An 18,413-nucleotide genomic window follows, 5' to 3' on the forward strand; every position below is an offset into this window, starting at 1 on the left:
CCTAAAGAATTTGTGTGGGTTGATGATGTCAGGAAACTTGTAGATAGGTTATTGGTGATAGCTGGGGAGGAAAATGCTGGCAACCACAATTTTTACAATGAAAAGGTTGGAATTATGGACATGATAAGCACAAAATTGTCTAATTTTATAGTGAATGACACTAAGGGGATTGGATATCTTATAAAAATTATTAATACTCTACCACCTAAATTTTGGAATATTTCTGAGGGCCGGGGGTTGGTTAATGACATTATAAACAAGCTGCCATTTGAACTACATATTCCAGGCTATCAGTATTGTGGTCCCGGTACAAAATTGGACCATAGATTAAACAGAGGTGATCCTGGTGTTAATCCCCTAGATGCTGCTTGTAGAGACCATGACATAGCATACAACACACATTCTGATCTTGACAAGAGACATGTTGCAGACAAGAAATTAGAAGAGGCTGCATTTGGTAGATTTGTAAGCAAAGATGCTTCTTTGAGTGAAAAAATAGCAGCATTGGGAACCACCATAGCTATGAACACCAAGCAAAAACTGGGGTGGGGGCTGTGAATATGTATATAATAAACCTACAATGAAGGCCAAGGGTGTTATGTATCAAATACCTTATGCAGGTCTTAAATCTCTTAAAACTATTGATAGCCTTTTAACCAAAAAGCAGCGCAAGAAAAAAAGCTCTTGTATTGCCAAGGGCCATGGTATGAAATTATTACTTAGCACCCCCCAATTAAAAAAATTACAACAATCTAGAAAAAAATCACATGTGGGTGGATTTATATTTACTATCCCGGCCATCTTAGCAGCACTTGGTGCTGTTGGGAGCTTGGCTGGGGGATCAGCTGCCATAGCAAAAACAGTAATAGATGCCAAGAAGAATAGGGCAGAATTAGATGAATTGAAGCGCCATAACCTGGCCATGGAGAAACAAGGCAAAGGTGTTAAGAGAGCCATGAATAAGTTTAAAAAAAACAAGAGCCGCTTACAAACCAAGATATTGAAGCTTTAATCAAGCCACTGGGCATCAAAAATTTTAGAGGTGTGTACATGTCTGATTCTTTACCAGAACAACCACTCAACAAAGAGTGTGGCATTGTTAATTTGGATAAGTACAAAAATCAGGGCACTCACTGGATTTGTTATCTTAAATATTTAAAAGATGAGGCATTTGTGTTTGATTCATTTGGAGGTGTTCCACCTGAAAATTTAGTAAAATATCTAAAATCAGCTAATCTTTATTACAATAATGCCCGTGTTCAAAACTTCAAAGATGTTAATTGTGGACATTTGTGTTTATCTGTTCTTAGATATATGTCTCAAATAAATAAACCATCAATTGAAAATTTTCAAAAGGCCCTGTGGTATCTGAAACATCATGGGGGAATTCCATCTCACCAGCCAAAATTCAATATTGAAACTCAAATTACATGATGATATAGTGTATCCCAAAACAATAGCTCTCAGAGCATTTTATGGCATGTACTTGATCCCTAATATTACACACCACAACAACAAAATTGCAGTAGGGGATCAAAAAATTGTAATCACTCCAGGGCAATATAATCTGTCCACTTTAAATGCTCAATTACCCAGAGGTATAGTATTAACTCAAAATTCTGTCACTCACAGAGTAGAGATTGTATCTGCTACAGAAACAGTGGATCTGGGTACTATAGGAGAGCTGTTAGGCTTTGAGAACAACACAAAACTTGAACCAGCCATCAAACACACTGCTATTAATATACCTAAATTCTTAGCCATAGAGACTCTAAATATTCACTGTAATGTGGCTGAGGGTATGATCACCAAATCAAATGGCATAGGCACTCACAAACAAACTGGCATCATTGCAACATTTAAACCTAATTCTGAATTTATGGAGCCCATCATCTACACTCCATCCCCAACATTATATTTTCCTGTGTGCCATAATAGAATAGATTACATTGAATTGATGGTCACTAATGAAAAAGAAGAATTAGTTGATTTTGCTGGAGCCACAACAACTGCAATCATAGAGATTAATATTTAAATAAAAATACATACAAAAAAAAAATGGAAAATATTGAGAGTTATGAGCTACAATCATTCCCCCCAAACAGGAGGACATTTGCAAATTTAAATCAACCCAACACAGAGATTGAGGTTGATCTTGATGTAGGGGATGGCTTTATACACCCCCACAGAGCAGATCTATACATCAAATTTGATGTTGTAAAGCTCGATGGTACAGATTATCCGGCAAATTCAAATATAAGATTGGTAGATAATTTTGTGCCGCATCTGTTCTCTGAAATTGAGATCAGAAAGCATGGTGTTGTTATAAACAGAGTGGATTATCCCGGCATTACCTCCACAGCTTTGGCCACACTAAAATTATCCAAAACCGAGGCTTCTTACTACAAAATAGGTGGATTTGAGGCTGGTGATAAAATTATATCTAAAAGCCACACAGTGCTGTTCCCAATGCACCTGTTGCCAGGATTCTTCTCAGATTACAAAGATATTATGTGGAAGGGTGGTTTAAGAATCACATTTAGAAGAGCTGCCAATGATAATAATGCTTTGATGAGGTACAGTACATTAAATTCTACAGGGGAAGCTCTGCCCAATACCCTACCTGATGGAGGCAAATGCATTATTCAGACTATGGAGCTAAGAATCCCAGTTGTTGAACATGAAGCCAGTTATGCTCTTAAATACAAAGCAGATATAATAAAAAATCCACAAGTACCTTTACAATTTTATACATATCAATGTGTACAGAAGCCTGCCGCTGGTACTTATTATGAGTTTGATGCTACAAATTCATTCTCCAGTATACAATACGACATGCCGGATTTTGTGGTGGTACTGTTTCAGACTGGAAGACACAATAATCAGGAAAAAAATTCAAGTAAATTTGATAACTGCAACATCAAGAACATATATCTTAAATACAAACTTTAGGCTAAAAAGACTAAAAATCGGCAACTTACGTGTGTGAGTATGAGATTTTTTCGTATGAGGTATTTCCTAGAGAAAATTATAATTTAGACATGTCCAAGGATGATTTTCTTAAATTATATGAAGCATTTACGGCATACAAAAGGGTCACTACTGGCAATACTGACATGTATTACACACCAGATGAATTCAAAGCACAGAGACCCATGTTTGTCATCGACACTTCAAAAAGGAAACAAGTTGTGGTTAATGACAGGACAAACATTAAAATTATCTGTGAATTCCACGATACACTCCCCGATGACACCATATGTAGTGTTATTCTCATAGGTGAAAAATCATATGTTTATGATGTAAGAAATGAGAGAGTCACAGAACAATTCTAGAAGATTTCTGCACAATGCATTGTCTTAGTACTAAAAATGCAAGTTGAGGCTGGTGTCCAATTGAACTTAAACCAGAAGTAAATATGGGTGGGTGTGGGTTTTATGAGCATCTTAGCTTAGTTTTAGGTGTGGGCAAAAAAAATATCAAGAAGGGCATATTTTTGACAAGCTTATGGACAACAATCTGACAGAAGTGCCTTTTGTAAGTGTGGACAAATCAATCTGAGGGGGCTCATCATTTCACAGGAACTTCCCGAGGGCATTTTTACAAAAATCTTGGATTAGACGGAGTACCACACTTGAGCAAAAAGCTCATATGGGCATGTTGAGCAAGTTTTAAGTGTAGGCAAATCTGCCTGAGAGGGGCTCATCATTTCTCGTCCTGGTTGTATAGCCAATTACACTACTAACGGAAGATCATATTTCATTTATTTTAAAAAATATTTCTATTGAGAAGACAATAACAATATCATATAAAAGCTATTTTACTTATGTATTTGTGAGTCTACTCCTTGAGTTAGCTACGTTTCGGGGAAGCGACTGCCCCCTTCTTCAGGCGTTCTTTAAGTATGCAATACTGCCATGCCGTGTCATTATATCATACAAGGAATGGTTGGACGGGTAGGATTGGAGAAAAATTATCAGATAAAACTATGTCTGTTTCTCCCTGCATTCCCTTATATGTCATATTCACTATAAATGCACTTAAAATGCATTAAAAACAGTAAAAGCGAGTTAAAATTCCAGAAACTGTATTCCCTTCCGTCAGTGTGATAATCAGCTCATACATAAGTAAAATAGCTTTTATATGATATGTTTATTGTGTTCTTAATAGAAATATTTTTTAATATTTAATATTGTGAGTAATATGCACCAAATCCAATATGAATTTCATTTACTGTTTATGATGTATCATTTATGTGACCCATGCTTTAATGAATAATAATAATAGATTTATAACAATATTGTTTTAGGTCTGATTTTTCAAGAGGGTGAACTGACCTCCTTGGGATGTCCCATTTTTGGGTCAATATATTATGGTCACCCTTGCGTGGGTGCAAAATGTCGCTCAGATCCCAAAATTTGGGTGGGGAGTTTTTAGCTCCATTGATGACTTACTAAATTCTCACATTTTGGGAATTTTGAACCACTCCCTCTGAAATTTTTCTCACCCTCAATTCTTTTGTCAAAATACGGAACATCCGTTCACCTGAGATGGCTACAGCTTCAGCTATTTCATGCACCTTTAGACGACGGTCCTTCAGCACATCATGGGCCTTTTCAATCATTTCTGCTGTTGTTGCTTGTCTACCACGTGGATCACCATCTTAGCTTTCATGGTCACATTAACATTCGGCAGTCCACTTTGGCACAGTGGCAAATGAAGGAGCACTGTCTTTCATATCAGTGGCATATCTGCCGCTTTCACTCCCTTTCTGTGATGGCTTGAATGGTGGGGGGATTTGGAAGGCATGCATTGTTCTGCTTGTCAAGTGCAATCAATAGTGTCAAACAAGTTTCCATTAACCACAAAATCAAACATTGGTATTTACTCTACAGAAACTTTGGTCAGAAAAGGCACTGGAACTAAAGATTGATTGATTGATGGAATTAAAAGTTTTGGGTGCATAGGTCATTTTGCAGCCTTCATTGCATAAGGGGGAAATATCCCCTTACCTAAAATTCTGACTTAAAAAAAAGTTAAAACAAGGGGTGTAATAAGCCCCTTGGGAAAAATTGAAAGTGCAAGGTTGTAAAGATCTGTGCAAGACTAACAACACATTACAAAGGCAGAATGTACTAAAAGCTTCCTCACAGATAGTGGAAGGGACCAGCTCTTCACTAAAAACTAAAAACCTCTGATAAAACACTGTCGTCATCTCCCAACAGGGATGACAAACAGTTTGGAAGATCAAAAGTCTGCACGAGGAAAGCAAACTTGGCACATTCAACGAGAACAAATACTTAAAACAACATTACAAACATGGCACTTCAAGTGATGATGTGTTAGGCGGCTGTGTCCAATACGTAGTCAAGTAAGAAAAACTTCTTCTTGACAGGAGGGGTGGGATGAGGAACGCCATGCACCTACGGTGGGTTTAATAGCATGAAGCTTGTTCCCCTTTACCACTCGTCCTGCCAAGCGTCAAGAAGGCAACCACAAAACATGCCTCATAAGAAACACCATGATATTCAACTCAAAAGATTTGAATCAAAACTTGGGATGATACTTTTCCAGTATTTGTATAATTAATGGGGTGAACAAAAATGTTGCATGACACTTTTATTATCCTGGAAGTTTAGCAAAAATCTAAGTACCACAGCATGGTGCTAACCCAACCATCTACATCTAGTTATGATCGAGAATTTATGGATCTCACCTTCACATTCCCCTACAGGATCTAATTTATAGTAGGGATGGTCAAATGCAGATAAAATTTTATCCATATATATATATGAATTGTCCAGATATCCTATTATCCAATGTGCGCATTATCTGGATAGCCCTAAGACAGGAAAAGAAACAAAATATTTGTACTGATGGGCAGGGGTGCCCACACAGGGGATTCATGATGTGCCTGCATCATGGGATTTTTTGGGGGGGGCAAGATTTTATACCAATTCTGTATATCTTCACACAAAAATTAAGTCTTGGATTGACTTGTTACTGATTTTTAGTTATGTTTATTATGTACAGTCAGTGGCAGCAATTGGGTTTCAAAACTAGCGGGACAAGGTGCAAAAGCTGAGGTGGGGGGGGGGGCAAAGACAGTTTTCTTTCCCTCATAGATAAGGTTTAGCATAGTGCAGGGGCAAAAGTGGCAAGAAGTGGGGGAGCAACTGCCCCCCCCCCTCAGCCCCCTAATTGCCACCACTGTGTAGTTTTTCTACCTACCAGTGGGTGATCGCGGCGATGGGGTTGAAATGAAACACCACCTCTTATGCCTTTAGAATCAGTTAGGAAAGAGGGGGGGGGGGCATGCTGTTCACATTAATACAAGGTTAGGCAAGCAGACAAACTTAAAATAATAAGTTTCAGTACAGTACAGTACCAATGGCCTGAGCAGTTTCGCTACGATTTATGTTAGCAAACATGAAAGCCTAAAGTAAACAAATATTGCTTAAATATGTCTGTATTATATTGTTCAGCAAATTTTGTCTGACCAAAATAATTTGAGTAAATAATTTGGCATAAAAGGGAAGGGGGACAAGGGGAATGTTCTATTTTTGTGGGGGAGTGCATCATAGGCCTTGGGGGGAGAGATGGGCGCCCCTGCTGATGGGATGAAGTTCATACGAAAGAAAATTTAATATGTAAAGTGTAAACACATTTAAATTTCTCTTAATTTAAAAATCATTAATCTTTGTAAGGAAAAATAGCAAACAGTTTGTGTAGAAAAATATACAAAATACTAATCATGTTAAAAAGCAAATAGTGTCATTATCATTAAACTGTAAATAAACACGCAGCTGATATTCTGCAAACTTTCATTTACAAAATTGCTGAAATTCAGCTACAAACACTATAGAAAATATTTTAAGTTACAATTATAGAGTACATCCAGAATGTTCTATATTCACTGGAAGAAATGTTACTGAAAGTATTAAAATTTCATTAACACACTCCGCAAACATTTCCACAGTAGGTTCATACATACAGTACCAGAAACAGCAAAAAGTATATTAACATATATTTTTTAATTTGCTTTAATGAAACTATTCAAACATTTTACAAGGATGTTTACCAGAAAAAGTATTTCTATAAAAAAAATACAGCTATATGTTATGGTGCCAAAGACAAGCAATTCTATGCATGTCTTTAAAAAAAATTAAAAATCAATTTAAATATAAAAAATCATTAAAAATGATTTTTTAAATAAAAATCACGATAAACATTACACAACGTCAGTTAAGAGACAGTATCAACATTTAACTCACCAATATCGTTAGCATGACTTTCCATTGTTTGTTGCACTTGATTCTGAAATTTGCCTGGAGATGTTGGCTGAGGTGGTTCCAACAGGTAATCACACTAAAAGAATTAAAAGGCAGATCTATCTATGAAATAAGTAAATAGTAAATTTTTGTAATATATTTAGTTAAACATGTAATATAGGGCTGAGCTAATACTGATACACTCAGTATCAGCTGATACCAGTATTATTCGAACCAGGACGTGTCAGTTGGAATTAAATAACCTATAATGGCAGGCACTCTTCTGGTGTCTGCAAAATGCTGCACGACACTTTAACCGAGTCTAAATATTTCATTATTTTTGTAACAACATTGTGGAAAGAAGGGAATTTTTCTCATTAACCTCTTAAGTGTGGATAGTGTATATATAAGCCATCTACAATGTGCTGCCCCAGTGCGGAAGGCATATACACCGATGAGCCATTACATAATGTTCTGCAGTCCCATGCACAGCAGTATTTGATGAACTGTGTGCTGTGAGATATTGTCCTGGTCATCACTGTTGTACCTGTGGCCGATTTCTCAGACTGTGGCCCTGCGGTCTCTCCGAACAATGCACGACAGCTTCCGCTGGCCTCCGGCATCAATGAGCCACTGTCGACACACGGCTGGACAACGTGTCGTCGTTTGCCCATTGTTGCACCACTTTCGATATGGGCTCACAACAGCAGTACAAGAGCAGCCAACAAGCCTCGCCGTTTCAGAGATACTGGTACCAAGGTACCGTGCCATCACAATCTGACCTCTACGATACTGGGAGATCGGCTGCTTTTTAATTCTGATGCCGGAGACCCTACTAACAGCGAGCCTGTAGACATGCCCAATAAATACCATGCTGCCAGCGTGTCCCGTGTTACTGTCCGTGCTCCAGGTGCACTAAAAGTTCCCGAGCGGGGGTGGTCATAATGTAATGGCTCATCGGTGTATGTACGCTTTGCGTTTGCTTGAACTAGATTCAACTGCTGGTGGCATATATACGAGGGGAGTTCAAAAAGTTTTCATATTCACCTAGTTTAAAATGTCGGAAAAAGTTGAAACTGGACAGAAAGATTATATCTTTTCTACATAGTCACCACCCAATGTTACACATTTTTCCTACCGTTGAAAACACTTGCAAATACCATCTTTGTAAAATGCTGGAGATTGGGCATTTAGCCATGCCTCTGTCGCAGATATGACGTCATTGTCATCTTGAAAATACTTGCCCCGCAAAACCTTCTTCATATTAGGGAAGAGGAAGAATTCCGAAGGTGCAATATCAGGGAAATATGGAGGATGAGGCAAAATATCATAGCCACAGTCACGTGCTTTGATGAGAGCACGATGGGATGCATGGGCAGTTGCATTGTCATGCAGCATGAGCACAACTTTGGACAGCATTCCTCGCCTGCAAATTTTAATTTTCTCCCACAATTTGGCCAGAAAGTCTGCGTAATAGTCCCCAGTAATTTTGTGGCCTTTCGGAAGGTAATCCATGGGGATAACACCATGTTCAAATACCGTCCAGGAACCTTTTTTCAATTAAACAATATGCAACTTGGACCAAATTTAAATTGTGCAAGAAAAAAAGGTTCCAGTCCTGCAACGGTACCCAATTGAGGTACAGCACAATGGCTAACGCCAAAATCTGCCCGTACAGGGTTGACCTGTGATACTAGCCTTACGGCAACCGGATAAAAGTAGACTAAGAAACTTACAATTTGTTTTCTTTTTACACAAAAAAGTTGTTGGCAAAATGTCTAGGGAACGTGGCCAATATTTACACATACCTATGATTTTACATAATTACATCACGTAATTTTCAATTTCTACATAAAATAATTAAACTTGGAATAGACATGCCTTGTTAAAATGTTTCTCAAATGCCAAAAATAGTTACAAAATAATTAATTTTGTATCTAAAAAGATAGATTGAAGTAATTCTTGAAGCTTTCCTGGCAGCAAATGAAGAATACGTTTTCTCGGGATATCAAACACTTATATCCGAGCTTTCGAGAGCTTACGTCACATTCGAAAGCCTATCTGGAAATAACCTGATTGATATCGAGAGAAAACCTCTTCCTTCCAGATTGTTCGATTGCTGTGCATGGCACAGATTAATGAATGCACAGATTTACAATGTTAGTTTACAGTGTGAGCACGACCAGATTCAACTGGGGCCAACTACATCACGGCACTCATTCTCACACTGGATTCGCAGTAAATTCATACATCTGTTGTTCATTCAATTTCCCCCACCGGATAAATCACCATCACATCTTTAGATGGCACATTTGGAAACTGATGTTTAGTATTTCATCTACTGAAACAACAGCCATAAATAAATTAATGCCAGCAACAGTACAACCTCTAACTTAAATTTCCACAAAGGGAAAGAAAATTTAAACCTGTTCCAAGTCAAACATAATCAATAGTCAAGCCTTCCAGGTTTCTCTCATCCTGATGGGACCATGTTTCTGTGGTTTTGATTCTACTTTAAACTGTAGGTTCATTCCCATTGAATCAGCATACACACAAAATGGACTTAAAATAAACTTTCAGCTTGCTGGCTCCGGCCATTGACCCACTGTACCTCCTCGAGAATAAAGTTTTTATAATAGACAGATTTCTATGTTTTACGTAATGTAAAATTGGTTCCAGAGTGCAGAAAACACAAATAATGGCGATATTTGATCCCAAAGTATGGCCTGCGTAAGTAAAAACCTGCCACTTTGTATTAGTAAAACTGCCAGTATGCACACTCAAATAGCGAAAGAACACGTGCAAAAGATAACACCATCAAATTTCACTCCTAACTTAACAAAAACGTTGAAAATTGCCATCAGTCCCACACCTAACACTCCTGGTAACAATTTATATTCTATTTCGGTTCCATAAGTTTCTAGTGCTTTGTGTTTCACTTACTTTATAATACATTTGGCACTGCGTTAGCTAAGTCATTAGCATGTCTGACAACCATGTGAGAGACCTAAGTTCGATCCCCAGCGGGGGAGAACCAGGATTTCTTTCCACCCAGCATCCTATAAAGTTGGTACCTGGAGGAAACTCGGGTGGATGGGGGGGGGGGGGGGGAGTAAAGGCAGCCGGCGGCATGGTGCTGATCAAGAAAGTGTGGAGCCCAAACTCCACCCCCCTATATAAAATGGTAAGCAACGTCCCATCTGCTGTGATCTGTCATGTTGGGTGCTATATTCACTTGCACGAAGCCTTTGGGCTGTTCTGCTTCACATGCACAATAACACATCTCGAGTGTTAAAAACAATGGAAAACGTTCATAAAAAACATAATCTTCATAAACCATGCAAAACATTTCACTTTCTTCAGTGAGAGCAGAGGATCACAAACATCAGTTTGCCAATCACTTACTAAAATCAAGGCTAAGTACCTGTTACATATTCTTCAAATCTCACAAAAATAAATTCACATCATAAATCCTTACCTCTGCATCTACACAAAGATACACTGACTCATTGTAATTGATACTGAATTTGCGTATGAGGGAGTTCTTTCCCTTTGCAGCACAAACTGGACAATGCATTACTGCCTGAAAGTAACAGAATACACAATTTAGTAAAATCTATTACTTTCAAGTACAGTCATGGGCACTTCTGTGTAACAATTCTACTGAAAAACAATGGTATCAGTAATCCACAAGTCTCCATGACTGTACATAATGAAGATTAGTTATTAACATAGCTAATAATTCTCAACCAAAATAAAAAAAATCTGTTTATACAATAAAATCTCGTTAATTCGGACCCTATAAGCCAGACTTCACTTAATCCGGAGAATGCAGAATGCAAGGTTTTAAATGTGGCTATTAGTCAACAATCACATAGTATGTACAGTATTGCTTTACGTTTTACTGTACTGTATAGTGTATTTAGGCCTATGCCCTTTAAATACATCATAATAAACATGTTTTGTTGCTGTAAACGGAGTTTTAATGCACTTTCTACTGTTCTTTTAGGTAATTTCAGTTAATCCGGACTTTCGTTAAACCGGTCAACTTATCCCCCCATTAGTCCGGATTAACGAGGTTTTACTGTACTTTCAAATTATCAAGGTAGCTGGCTTCACATGTACAATTCCAGGTAACAGTGCATCGTCATCGCAGATGATGAAACATGACTTTCGTGCAACATGCTGAAACCTCATTCATAGAAGCAAAGGAAGCATGAGCATAGACAATGTGCTCATAGAAACTGTATCTTCAGTAAAGTTTTTGGGAATAACACTAGATCAAAAATTAACATGGGAAGAACAAATTAACAACATCTGCAGTAAATTATCATCTAATCTATACCTGCTAAAACAAATGGCTGAATATAATTTAAGAGAAATTAACAAATGCATATATTATGGACTAATTTACCCCTATGTTGAATATGGCATAATAGCTTGGGGTGGATCATTTTATAATAATACTGTCAGAATACTGAGACTTCAAAAGAGAGCACTTAGAATAATGTACAAACTAGGCTGTAGGGAATCTTGCAAAGAGTTATTCAGGGAAAAACAAATAATGATAATATACTCCCTATACATCTATAAGGCTATAACGTTTTGTACTGGAAGCATGACTAAAAATAACCAATTACACAATCACAATACAAGGGGGAAAGATAATTATTACCAGAACCAACACAGACTTAATATCTCAAAACAATCACCAATGAATGCCGGAAAAATATTCTACAACCAACTGCCTCATGACATAAAACTGATATCTCCAAAAGATAAACAAATACAAACAATAAAAAAATATTTGACAGATGGAGCTCTCTACAGTATCAGAGAATTCATGGAACAAGACAATACAAGGCCAATGTACTAAAAAATATGTATTTTAATTGTATTCTTATTTCAATCATGCAACAATGATAATGTGTTTTTTATTTTTATTGTAGTCTAATGAAGTGTATTTTTTCATTTTTACTTTGGTGTAGTGATGTAATGTACTACACAATGTTTCTTCTTTTTTGTTATGATGTACTTAACTAATTATTATTTCATTATGTATCTTGACGTTTTCCATGCCCTTTTAAACAAGGGTCAACGGAAGAAAAATAAAATTCAAATTCAAATTCACTGACTAGCAGAAAGTTACGACACCAATCCATTTGGGTACGAAGGGCACGTAGCTTATTCAAATTCTGCCACAAAAATAAACTTCTGAAGTACATTCTGATACATTGAGAAAGATTACAATGCATATTAAAAAAAATTTAAAAAATGCGGTAAACTTCTGCAGTTAGCATGCTGTACAACAATGCACACCAACATGATGCAGCTTATAGTGCAAATATTCAAGTTGGAGTTGTTGGATCACCCTCTGTAGTGTCTTAACCTTGCAGCCATGAACTATTGCCTCATCAGACACATGAGCACTGTGCTTCAAGCAGACTTCAGGCAACAAGACACAATGAAATTGTAATTTCAAATAGACAATACTTATATCGACTAATCCCACAAGTAAACTATTAGGCAAATAAGGGTGTAGTCTTTCTTTGGACTTGGCGTTCCCACCTGAAATGCTCATGCTAAGCCACTGGGTGGCAGCACTGCGCTGACTGTAGCTGTATTGAGTGGTGCACTCTAAAACAATATTCTCACGAAAAGAACAAATTGCATCCTTCAAAATTCAAGTTATCGGTAATTCTCCAAAAACCTAGCAATATCATGTCCAAGTATAATAACTCAAGAATGACTTGACTTAAAAAGTTTACTTTTCTTTTAATTTGTAGAAGCAGTTGACCTCTAGCCATCCCAATGTATACAAAAAGAAATAGTTAATTATTTTTTAATATAAAATATGTATAAGGGTCTAAAAGTCACTCTCCTGGTATGTCCGGATCTTTTGTTAAAACAAACTATACTCATTTAAAATGTTATCATTAACATTACATAAGTTTCATTAATATTATTCATTTTTACATAGTTGAAGGTATAAAAAAACTTTTTTTTTTAAATTTAATCATTTGACATGATCCTGTTACACCACTTCAAAGTGGGTCCGAAGTTTTCATGTCACTCTCCTGGCTCAAGGAATTTTTTAAATATTTACAGTGAAAGAAAAGGATTTTTTGGTTTGTTATCTGGCAACAATGTTTCTTTCAGCCATCTTGTTTGAGCTGTAGAGTACTGTAAAAGAGCTACTTGTCCTTGTGTTTTTATCAAATTGGGAAGTTCCAAATTCAGGTTCGTAACATATTTTGCTGTCATTCTCCTGGTTAACTTATTTATAACAAATAATAACCCAAATATTTTGAAATAACTATGATTATGTGCCATTAAGCAATGTCATCACCTGACAGAAATTTGTAATCTCAACTTTTGCCCTAGGCTTTGATTATTAGGCCTAATCCATCCAAATGTCACACTCCTGGCTGTCACACTCCTGGCAATAATATCACACTCCTGGTATTTCTTGTGCCAGGAGCGTGACTTATCAGCCAGGAGAGTGACACTTATCACATGAAGGGAACAAATTCGGATCAATTTCATTGTGTACATTCGATTTGTAAGCCTATACAGCTGCTGTGCACTATCACAGAGTAATGGAGCTTTTACATCAGGCCCAAGTTCTGAATTTTACAATTTTTATCAGGCCATTTTTACTTACCCAATATTGATCCTATAAAATACATAAAAATATACTTTTGAGCACTGAGCTGGGTGACCATTCAGCAATTCTCAAATAGTGCAGCCTACATTTATATAGGCTAACTTTTTCAATTGTTTCTATGTGTTAGCATTTTGGCCACAAACTATAATCAAAATTACATTTTAAGATAGCACAAAAAAAAAATTATCATTAAATTGAATCTGGCCATAGGTTATTTCAATATTGCACTGCAGGGTATATTTAAAACCTAGAAAAAACCCATACCTAAAGAGATTTTTAACTAAACCTAAATTACATTTTTAATTACCTTTATTGGACAATGTATGCAATTTGGAACACACTGAATTATTCAGTTTGATTTAATTAAATAAAAATAATATTAAAATAAAGCCATCAAATTTGACATCAGTTTAAATAATTTCTTTCAGAGTCATCACTAATAATGGCAGGAAAGAAAAAAAAGACAACACAGTCTAGAGAGGAGAGGCTAATGAAAAAGAGAGAAGCTGAAAGGAAAAGGTACGAGAGATTGAAAAATGACCCACAAAAATTGGAAATTGAGAAGGCCAAGTGGAAAACAAAATATGAATCAAGAAAAAACAAGGGAACAGTGAAACTAATTACACAACAATCAACAAGAGACCAAAGGGCTACAAGGCAACAGTGGAGAGTGCGCCAAAAGAAACACAGAATGAAAAGCAAAATTCAACAGCAAACAAACCAGTTTGTAGAGAATAACACACCCTCTGATAGTGACCCTGATGATCCAAGTCAAGAACTTGATCAATTAGTAAATGGAGAACCTGTTTCACTATCACCAGAAAGTAGGCAGGCTACTCCGGATCCAAACACAAACCTCACCAATGGAAGTCCTCGAATCCAAATTGTTACTCGTGCCTCAAGTAGCATAACTCCAGACACAAATAAGTTCAGCGATGCATCTTTATATGTCATGTCGAAAAACTCCGATGGCAGGATAGCTGAAACAAGGAAACGAAAGCGTCGTAATGATGTACGGAAATCGAGAGAACTGAAAAGGCTGAAGCTGGATTTAGATGCATGTGAGAAAAGAGCTGAAAAATATCGGAAGCGTTATGAAAGGCTGTTGAAGAAAGAAATTGAACAGAAAAGAAGACTGAATAAGGAAGAACAGATGACACCTCGCACAAAAGTTAAACATTTTCTCCAAGGCAGAACTGTTGATGAAGATGTAAGACGAGAACTGTTCACAGGAGAAGTCATTAAGTCACAAATAGCTCACACATTCAAATCCATCAATTCTTACAAGACCAAAACAATCCTGAAGGAGTCTCTGAGTGGAAAGATAATAAAAAAGTATAGGATGCAAAAAGCATTGCCGTTTATCCGAATTCGTACTGTGGTTGCCCACAATGAGAATAAATTGAAGCAAAGGATCAGGGAAAAAGTTGACCATTTCTTTCATGATGATGAAAATACCACCGTCAGCCCTGGAAAAAAAGATTTCATTACCAGAAATAAAATTAAAAAGCAGAAAAGATACCTCAATAATACAATGAACGAGCTGCATAAACGATTTAGAAGACAGAACCCTGGTGTTTCTATAAGTTATTAATTTTATTGTAAATTACGTCCGTTCTGGGTTGTCAAACCAAGTCTTAAGGGCAGAGACACATGTTTGTGTAGAGTACATCACAACATGGAAATGCTAGTCGATAAACTGAACAAGAGTAAGGTGATTGATGCACAGAACCCAGAAGAATTGGCTGAAATTTTGTGTTGTGAGAAAAATCGCGAGGCTTGCCTGTTGAGAAAATGTAATGACTGCAACGAAAACACGATTCCTTACAATGACTTCAATGTAAATGATACTTTCACATACCAGAAGTGGATGTTGCATAAAGAAAAACGTAAAATCAAAGACCAAGAGAAAACTGTTCAGATTATCAAAAAGGATGCAATAACAAGTACTATTGGAAAAGCCATTGATGATTTGGAAATGTCTATTAAGAAGTTCATGATCCACATTGCAAACATTAGACATCAGCACCAGTATTTAAGAAAGCTTAAAGAAAATCTGAGTTGTGAGGAAGCATTAATTCACATAGATTTTAGTGAAAACTATGCACTTAAGTATGCTAAAGAAGTCCAGTCAATGCATTTTGGTGCTTCAAGGAATGAAATTACGCTTCATACTGGTGTAGCATACCACATGACTGAGGACAACACTTCAATAAAACCAGTTTCTTTTTGCACACTGTCAGAAAGCCCTCGCCATGATCCATCTGCAATTTGGGCACACCTTGAGCCTATTTTGACAGACGTGCTACAAGATAAAAGAATTACAGCTCTCCATTTCTTGTCCGACTCACCATCCACTCAGTACCGAAACAAAAAGAACTTTTACCTACTTGAAAAATACCTACAAGAGAAATTCCCCAGGATCAAAAAGGCAATTTGGAACTTCACAGAAGCTGGTCATGGAAAAGGTGCCCCTGATGGGATAGGTGGCTGCCTGAAACGTACAGCGGATAACATGGTTTCCTTGGGATATGATGTTAACAACATCATTATTCTTGAGAAAATTTGGAAAGAAAACTGTCCAAACATCAAATTGTGGGTTGTTGAGGAGGACATCATATTGAGGGTTGATTCATTTTTGTCATCTGCGGGCGATTTAAAAGCTGTGAAAGGAACAATGAAGGTTCACCAGGTCACAGCTGCACTTGGAGAGACTGACACAAAGATGAACTACAGGACCCTAAGCTGTGAAGAATGCAAGGCTGACAAAAACTGTGAGCATTATGGAATCTTTGTTTCAAACTCAACTCATCTGACACAAGGTAAGAAAATTTCTTTGATTTTATTTGACTAAGTTTAGTCCACATTGTATGTTCGACAATTTTTTTTTTTAAATTTTTCATCTACAATTTATAGTAGATTTTGTAGTATACCTACAATTTTAGTTTTTGATATAAGCATAAGTAGGCCTACATAAATCTAATACCGGTACCTACTGTATGTTAAAAGTAAAATAAATTAAATTGTCTTGATTTCTCAAATTGTTAGTAGACAAAGGATTAAAAGATATAAAGAACAATGCATACTTTAATCATAGAATAAGATAAATAAACTATATATAAATGAAAAATAGTAGAACTCTAAGTGGGCTATATAATGAGGTCAGCAGTTAAAGGCCAAATTTAATTTCAAATTATTTAATTTTTGCAATAATTTAAAGTAGCCCTGCTACTAACATTCACACATTAAAAGTTATCATTATATAGTAAATTATATGTTAGATTTTATTTTAATTTCAGCCCAGCTGATGCAGACTTACAATATAGGAGAATGGGTCATATTTCACTATGAAAACCTGATATTCCCTGGAGAAATAATTGAACTTGGACCAGGGAAACTTTTCATCAATGCCATGGAACCAAGCAATTCCAAAAGAACATCCTGGTCTTGGCCGAAAACTAAAGACATCCATGACTACCCCATCGAAGATGTCATAAAAAAAATTAACCCTCCAACACCCATTGGAAGCAGCCATAGAGTTGCAAATTTCTGCTTCCTGGACAGTTTTTAGGCTAAACCAATACCTTGTTTTTTGGCCGCTCCATATAAAGCTTTCGTTGTGTTTTATATTTTTGGCTCAGCTTCAAGTTATGGCTGATCTAGAGGCTTTACTTTATCTTTCAACAGCTGTATTCAATTTTATAATTTAGTAAATAATAATTTTTCTATTTTCCTGGAATGTGTGTGTGTTTTTTGGGGTAATATTTTAGCTAAGCTACAACAGTACTAATTATGTCACTCTCCTGGTATCATCCGTCACTCTCCTGGTGGCTGAAATTTAAATGCCTTGTTTCAACCACTTTGGAGCATGAAGGTGTATTCCCCTTATTTTTCCCTTGTTTATGATCTCATGTAGAGTAAGTGTGATTTTTTTCAGATTTTTCAGAACAGTTTTGAAATTCGCAAATTTTTGCTTTCAAAATGTTCACTTTTTGGAGAATCACCCTTATACGTGAAAAAAATTCTGGTAGGTGTCACACAGAACTTGTGCAAGCTTATGGTGATGAAGCACTTCAATATCCAACAGTGGTCAAGTGGTTTGCCATGCTGATTTACCACAACCGCAAAAGTTCCAACAAGCACCCAGCATCATTAAAGCAATGCTTCTAGTTGCCTACGAGTACAAAGTCCTTTTCCTTTGTCACACAGTACTAAAGGGAGTTACCGTGAACAGTGAGTATTAGCACGTTTGCGCACACACTGATAACATCGGCTGCGACCCCTATCTCGATATCGAGTGCAGCAAGAAAGAACGGGGGTAAATGGAAATTTCCTGGAAGGACCTTCCAATAGTGGGTATGCATCCGGAGCTCCCCTCGACACATGAAGAGTCGGTCGGACCCATCCCCACTTTGCCCCGGGCACTGAAAAAGATGACATCGACCCAAGTTATAAATTTAGCTGGAAGTTGTTTT

General features: G+C 36.8%; 3 protein-coding genes across 4 annotated transcripts in view; 2 read left to right on the forward strand and 1 right to left on the reverse strand.

The window, feature by feature from the left end:
* The window catches only part of LOC145981359 (uncharacterized), a 44,596-nt gene that overhangs the window by 20,891 nt on the left and 5,292 nt on the right, over nt 1–18,413 (reverse strand). For both annotated transcript variants that reach the window (XM_083114591.1, XM_083114592.1), the window contains exons 2-3: nt 10,750–10,854; nt 7,275–7,368 (exon numbers count right to left, since the gene is read on the reverse strand). In XM_083114591.1, coding sequence (XP_082970717.1) covers nt 7,275–7,368; nt 10,750–10,848 — 193 coding nt within the window. In that variant the 5' untranslated portion in view covers nt 10,849–10,854. The remainder of the gene's footprint in view (nt 1–7,274; nt 7,369–10,749; nt 10,855–18,413) is intronic.
* Nucleotides 13,468–15,532, forward strand: LOC145981487 (uncharacterized). Its single transcript, XM_083114717.1, has 2 exons — nt 13,468–13,511; nt 14,367–15,532. Exon 2 carries the CDS (start codon nt 14,381–14,383, stop codon nt 15,530–15,532), a length of 1,152 nt encoding a protein of 383 aa, XP_082970843.1. The 5' UTR covers nt 13,468–13,511; nt 14,367–14,380.
* On the forward strand, nt 15,545–17,858 carry LOC145981175 (uncharacterized). The gene is made up of 2 exons (XM_083114297.1): nt 15,545–16,760; nt 17,238–17,858. Exons 1-2 carry the CDS (start codon nt 15,617–15,619, stop codon nt 17,507–17,509), a joined length of 1,416 nt encoding a protein of 471 aa, XP_082970423.1. The 5' UTR covers nt 15,545–15,616; the 3' UTR covers nt 17,510–17,858.

The sequence above is a fragment of the Lepisma saccharinum genome, chromosome 29, assembly GCF_977018435.1.
Source record: "Lepisma saccharinum chromosome 29, izLepSacc3.1, whole genome shotgun sequence".
NCBI lineage: Eukaryota > Metazoa > Arthropoda > Insecta > Zygentoma > Lepismatidae > Lepisma > Lepisma saccharinum.